Source organism: Apis dorsata, unplaced genomic scaffold (assembly GCF_000469605.1).
Source record: "Apis dorsata unplaced genomic scaffold, Apis dorsata 1.3 scaffold_74, whole genome shotgun sequence".
In the NCBI taxonomy this organism is placed as follows: Eukaryota; Metazoa; Arthropoda; class Insecta; order Hymenoptera; family Apidae; genus Apis; species Apis dorsata.
Window position 1 is genome coordinate 1,687,893 of NW_006263372.1, and position 6,657 is coordinate 1,694,549.

The 6,657-nt window shown below is 24.0% G+C and overlaps 2 protein-coding genes across 3 annotated transcripts in view; one reads left to right on the forward strand and one right to left on the reverse strand.

Moving 5' to 3' along the window:
• Window positions 1-6,657, reverse strand: part of LOC102670607 (gamma-aminobutyric acid receptor alpha-like) — a 41,842-nt gene that overhangs the window by 25,150 nt on the left and 10,035 nt on the right. The window lies entirely within an intron of this gene.
• LOC102681759 (uncharacterized protein DDB_G0283697-like) lies at window positions 531-6,196 on the forward strand. 2 transcript variants are annotated; one of them, XM_006610545.2, is made up of 5 exons: window positions 531-815; window positions 1,149-1,327; window positions 2,430-2,626; window positions 4,727-5,040; window positions 5,830-6,074. In XM_006610545.2, the coding sequence occupies exons 2-5, from the start codon at window positions 1,181-1,183 to the stop codon at window positions 6,072-6,074; spliced, it is 903 nt and encodes a 300-aa protein (XP_006610608.1). In that variant the 5' UTR covers window positions 531-815; window positions 1,149-1,180. The 2 variants fall into 2 exon arrangements, with proteins under 2 accessions (XP_006610608.1, XP_031363919.1); XM_031508059.1 differs by lacking the exon at window positions 531-815 and having other exon boundaries at window positions 1,181-1,327; window positions 5,830-6,196.

The following is a 6,657-nucleotide window of genomic DNA, read 5'->3' on the forward strand; positions in this document are numbered from 1 at the left end:
AAGTGATCGTTTTTGGATCTTTTATTTTTTGAATATATTTAAATATAATACTTTTGACAAAATTAACAAAATAACATAAATTTTCTGTGTTCACAAGAGAATTGCGATTAACGATATCGTTATCGATAAATATCGATAATATTAATATTAATATCGATAAATATCGATAATTCGATATATCAATAATATCGTTATGACAGAAATAAATGAAATTCTTATTTTTTTCTTATTTAAAGTTATTGTTATTAAAGATATTGTTAATGATTATTCATGAATTAACAATATTTCATTGAATTTTCGATATATTGAAAATATCGATCGATATCGTTAAGATATCGATAATGCGAACAGAAGTGAGTGAAGTGACTTTATTATAGAAAATATTTATATATTCTAAGAAAAAATAGGAATTTTAATAAAAAATTAATATAATGATATATTAAAAAGTAATTAATATAATAACAAGTAATATGTTATTTCTATTTATCTCTATAATTATTTCATGATTTTGATGAATACATTTCGTATTCGATAAATTATATCAAAATTTATATGTATGTATATACATTGAAATTAGCAATTTAAAGTTGAAGAAAATCGAGATTAAAAAAGTGACAATAAAAGTGCCCAGCAACGTATTTCATTAACTGTCAATTTATCGCTATTGATTTCAATAGAATTCGATATGTTTTAATTAAAATTCGTGGTTGGAAAAAATTTCTATCTGCTGACTTTTCTGTCAAATCAAATGAGAATTATTCAGGAATGAGGACACATTGATTTTCATACCTATGTTATCTCGAAATCTTCGAAAGGTAAGACATCAAATTTTTTTTAAGGTGTATCTCTAACAAAGCACATACAAATTTTGACGTGTAAATAAAATTATTTGATGATCATTTTTATTTTTGACAACACTTTCCTTATTGTCAAATAATTTTTATATTTTTATAATTTACATAAATTAAGATAAATTTTGTGCTTTCTTAGTAAAAGTTTCTTTTTTAATAATTATAATATTATCTTTCACGAAATTCAAATATCATATATCATCTTCTCATATTTTGCTTTATTCTATTATTATTATTGTGAATATTCATGTGAATATTTCAATGCATGTTGTTTTTTCTCTTTCTACTTGTCTATAGTATATTTGCTCGAAGTTAAAAGCGAATCAACCATGGTATACCCGTCGAATCCACGGCTAATGAATCGGGTCCTGGATGCCGTGGTGCATCTATGCGATGGTAAAGGATCCACAGCTCGAGATGTCCTCGATTATCTTCGACAAACTTCCAAGAGTACGCCGAGGAACTTGACGATGCAGGTGACAGTGGTGGAAATGTAAATTAATTTCGTACGATTCGTAGTGATTCGACATTGTTGATTGAAATTTCACCGTTTCACGTGCGATGTAAACTATAAATCAACTGTGATATTTAATAATAATTATTAATTAGATATAATAAGTCAAATTTTTAAATTTGCGAAACTTTCAAAATGCTTATTATTATTATTATTTTCTGCGATTTGAAATTTAGGCTTACGCAATTACGATTGATATTTCGAACAAATTTATTAACAATGAAAAATAATTATTGAACAGAAAATGAATTAAAAATCGTAAGATTAAAAACTATTCTCTGTAGTTATATTCGAATTGCATTAATGTTTTATAAAAAAAAATTTTTCAACGTTTTTCTAAATATTTGAAGGTTAAAAAATTAAAATTAAAAAAAAAAGTTTTTTAAAAATTTAATAACAAAAAATTTTCAATTATTTTCTAAATTCATCTACGTAAAACTTCTTCTCTTTCTAAAATTTTTTACTCAAATTATTTCTAACCTAAAACATTATAATCGAAGAATATTAATTGAAAAAATATCTAAATAAATTTTACTGATGTTTTCTTTCATTAAAACAATTGAAATCTTCGAAAATCACAGGAAAACAATATCTAAGGAACTAGTTCTTCCAATTTGTAAGATTCTATAATCATGCTGCAGATGGTTGTCAAACAATTTGAAGCACTTTAGGAATCTTCGAACGTCTTTGACGATCCATCAGCCACTTCGAAGCTTGCATCCTTCGTAGAAGAAGGAACACATTTTCTTCAATATTTCAATTTTCAAAGTTTATAAACTCGATCGGGAAATCTTTATCTTATATCATCGATAATTTAAATCGAGAAACTTGAAAATTCAATTAACGATAACAAGGTAACAAGAATAATATACTAAAATAATGAGAATAAAATTATTTATATTATATCGCAGAAATCTTTATACATTTTCCACGAGAATGTTATGTGACTGTACGTACGATTTCATGTTGTTTGTATCATAAAATAATATAATTAGAAAAAGTTTTGTTGAGGTTAGAATTCGAAATTTGTTGCATTTGCTGTTTCTTACGAAATAAATTTTCAGGTTCATCGGGCGTTGAAGCACGCGGTGAATGCCGGTTTGTTGCGGCACAGAAGTGGTCGTTACAAGGCAGTGTTCACGTTAAATCCAGCTCCGATTAAACAGTCCGTGAACGAGAGTAACGAGCAAAAATCGATCATTGAAATGAACATGCAGCAGAGACCATCGAGCGTCAAAATGATTAAAGAGGACAACAACAGGTTAATGTCTTATTAATTATCACAGAATAATTCAATAATTTATTACAAATAATTCGTTGAAATTGCGATGAATAATCTTTGAAATTATGTATATTTTAAAAATTAAATAGGAATCAGAAAATAGGAAACGAAATTATGTATTAATAATTATAATAAGAAATAATAGTTAATCTTGAAAAATGTAGATTTTTATTTAATTTTGATTATTTTATTTTAGATTATTACCAATTTATTAAGATTTAATGATCGAAATCCACATATCAAATTGCAATAGTTAATTATGATATATCAAAAATAATGATTTGATAATAAACATCAGAAAAAATAAGAGGAAGAAAAAATTATGTATTTAACACTTTATAATTACTGGATGTAAAGAAAATTGAAGATATTCATTTTCATATCGAATAAATTGAGAATATTCAATCGAATTTATTTTTAGATCGTGTATATTTTTAACAAAAATACCTTGAATGATTAAAATTATACGTATAATAACGTTTCATAATCTTCTACTAGTCAGACAGTTTAATCTAATTAATATTCATTATGTAATACAGTTACACGAGTTCTCTTGTCTCCGTAAAATGATGTTAAATACAGTCAGAGAGAATGTCACGTAGCTATTAAATTGGTATGACTGCTTAACACTTATATCTTTGTTCTAAACAATTCTCTATTCTTCATTTAATTGAAAGTTGAATGTACTTCGTGTAATAATTTTTCTTTTTATATTTTGTTATTTAATGTATTCCTAGAAAGAATATTCTTGAAAAGATTCTATGAATAATTTCCAAGCAATTATGTTTCAATATTTATCAAAGATACATCGAGATATTTGTAATTATCTAATACAAATCTAACACATTTAACTAGAAACTAACACATTTAATCAATGTGAAATTTTCATAATATTAAAATTATCGAATTATATATTTTGAAAAATAACTGTTCAGAAATAAAAACTGTTCTCATTAATTATAAAATAAAAATTAAAATAAAAAATATAGAAAATTCAATAATAAAAAATTATTATATTTAATATTTTAATTATTAGTGTGTATTTATTTATTATTCATTTTATCAAATTTCAAAAATAATATATCAAACTTTTATTGTTTAATATTATTGTTTTACTGTTAATATTATTAGATTAAATTTTTTAACCATTACTATACATCGAATATTATTTTGGCGAAAGTGAAACATTCGTATGGAAAAATAAACAATAATCCGAATAGAAAAATTATGTTAGTATTAATGTTTTTTGATTTATGTAACATTATTTTTGCTAAAGATAATGAAAGAAAATGGAACTTTCATTTTAAATTGATATTCTTGGAAAATTAGATTCACAAAACTGCTATCAAAATTCTATTCAAAATGTAATTCTATTCAAAACATTGTATATATATTTGTTATTACTTTAAATGAATATTTTTTTACTTAAAAATATTTAAGTTGAGATATAGCGAAAAATCTTCATGATTCCAAAAATAATGATTTTTTCTCAGGAATTTTTAGAAGATTTTCATGGTCTTAGAAATATAGAGAAAATCTCTATGATCTCCATTACGATTATAATAGAATATTTTCATAGATAAAGAATAAAATATCCCATTTAAGGATATAATAAATTTCTATGATTTGAGTTAATATTATAGTAAATATGTGATTTAAGCAGGAAATTTTTATAATTCCACTTAGAGAATTTTTCTTAAAGACCTCTAGAATATTTCAATAGAGAATTCATTTATGATATGAGTTTAAAAATATAGTAATTTCCATGACTTCATTTAAAAATTTGTACATTTAAAATATAATAGGACATGATTTCAATTAGATATATAATAGAAAATCTTCAGATAAACAATAACAGGATTTCCTTTTTCTTCATTCTAAGATATCCATAACTCTATTTAATTCTATAACAAAATCCATGATCTCAATTAAGATAAATTTCTATGATCTCAATTTGAGATCTAAATCCTAAAATTTCTACAAGCCAATAATTAAAGCATAATTAAAGAATCTATAATATCTATATATAATTTCATTTTACAATCAAACATAACCTAACTTAATTTATTCTTTTTTAAGACGGAAGCGAAGAAAATCACGTCAGGAAAGGAAACGAAAAAACAATAATCAAAGAAAACGAAAACATCACAGTAGGTCGAAAAAAATTGACGAGCTGAAGAAAAATATCAGCGAGATACGAAAGCTCAAGTACAAAGAAAATGGTGAAAGTGGTCGGTCACCGCGAAACAAAATTTCGACTAGCAAAATGAGAGAAAATATTGGAAACCCGTCAGGTTCGTCTGCTCGTAAAAAGAACGAGCTGAGACCAAGAGATTCTAACAACTATAGCGATTTATCAGACTCGAGCGACTATGAGGATAGGAAGGTTAAAGGTAAACTACTTATACGATAAGATATGAACTATAGAAAAACTAATCTGCTTTATTGAAGGATACAAATGATAATTATAAAATTTAATGCTTGATATACATTTTTTATTATATTTATTTAATACTAGAACAAGCAAATTTGTCAAAATGATGGATTTTATATTTTTTATTTATGATTACGGAATTTTTTTTTTTGGAAAAATTAGCATTTTATCGAGTTAGAACTATAATTACATATACTTATTTATTTATCATTTTAAATATAATCTGACAAAATTTATATTTTGTAATATCATTAGTATTCTTTTGAAATTGACTATATATCATTAGTATCTAATCTAATAAAAAAAGTAAATTTATCTACAACAGAATTCAAGAGTTGCTCCACTTTAAATCTAAAATTTAAAATTTTTTATAAGATTTTTTTTATAAGATAAGAAATACGATATTACATTAGGATATCTAGGTAGCGAATATTTGGTATTAGAGAAGTGCATTTTATCGAATATCTCGATAGCTTAACTGATTAAAGGAATCGTCTGACAAACGAAAGATCCGGTTTAACTTTGATAATCCGTTGGATCGATTCTTTTTCTCTTAGTCATGCGAAATACCAAACGTGTTCATTCGTTTTTTTTTTATTGTTCTCAATCCTGCTGATTGAAGCCATGCATCAAAAATTCGAATTTATTTTATGATAAGATAAGATAACGATAAGATAAAAAGATAAGATAACGAATTTAAATAATGAAATATTTGAACAATGATTGTTTTTAAAATTATTTTTTTCAGTGACAAGAAAAAATATGCCAACAATGTGTGACGAATACAAATACGAAGGAAATATAAAACAGAATAGAAGATCGGTTTCGCGGAATCGAAGCCCCCAAAGACAAAAATCTCAGCAATTGCACAAATATTTTAACGATATTAACAAGACAAATAAACCAAATACTGTTGATGCTGAGAAAAACGAGGAGGCTCAAGAAGAAGGAAAAAACGAACCTAATAACAGTGGAAGTGGTAGCACGTTGTGAAATTGTTGAATCATGTTTGACTATGATAATCTATCGTAAATTACTTTTTTTTTAATATATTTTTTATGTCAATGTTATGCAAAATTCTTAATGATTTTTTTCTACGTTTTAAATCTTTGTAATAATATGTAGTTTTAAAATACATACATTATCTCAGTAAAGAATTGGATTGTTGGATTTATTAAAAATTTATAATGTTTTTTGATAATTTATATGTTATATCAATAAATTTAGAAAAATTTGGAATTTTGCAAAAATATAATTCAAACGATGATGTTGTTCACTAATGAATCTTTTGAATGCAAAAGAATAATTTATGATGGGAATAATTTTCAAAATAAATATAGAATTCATAAATATAGAAAAAAAAATACGTTTAAATTTATATAATGCAAATTCAGAAAAATTTAAAACTTTGGAAAACTATATTTCAAGTTAATGTCAATGAAAAAAATGATTTATTATTTATGACAAGAAAGAATTTAATTTATAGAAAATGAAAACATTCTTAAAAGATATGAAAAAAAAAAAAAAAGAAATTTAAATTTGTATAATTTTTGATATTTTAAAAAAAGAAAATGTT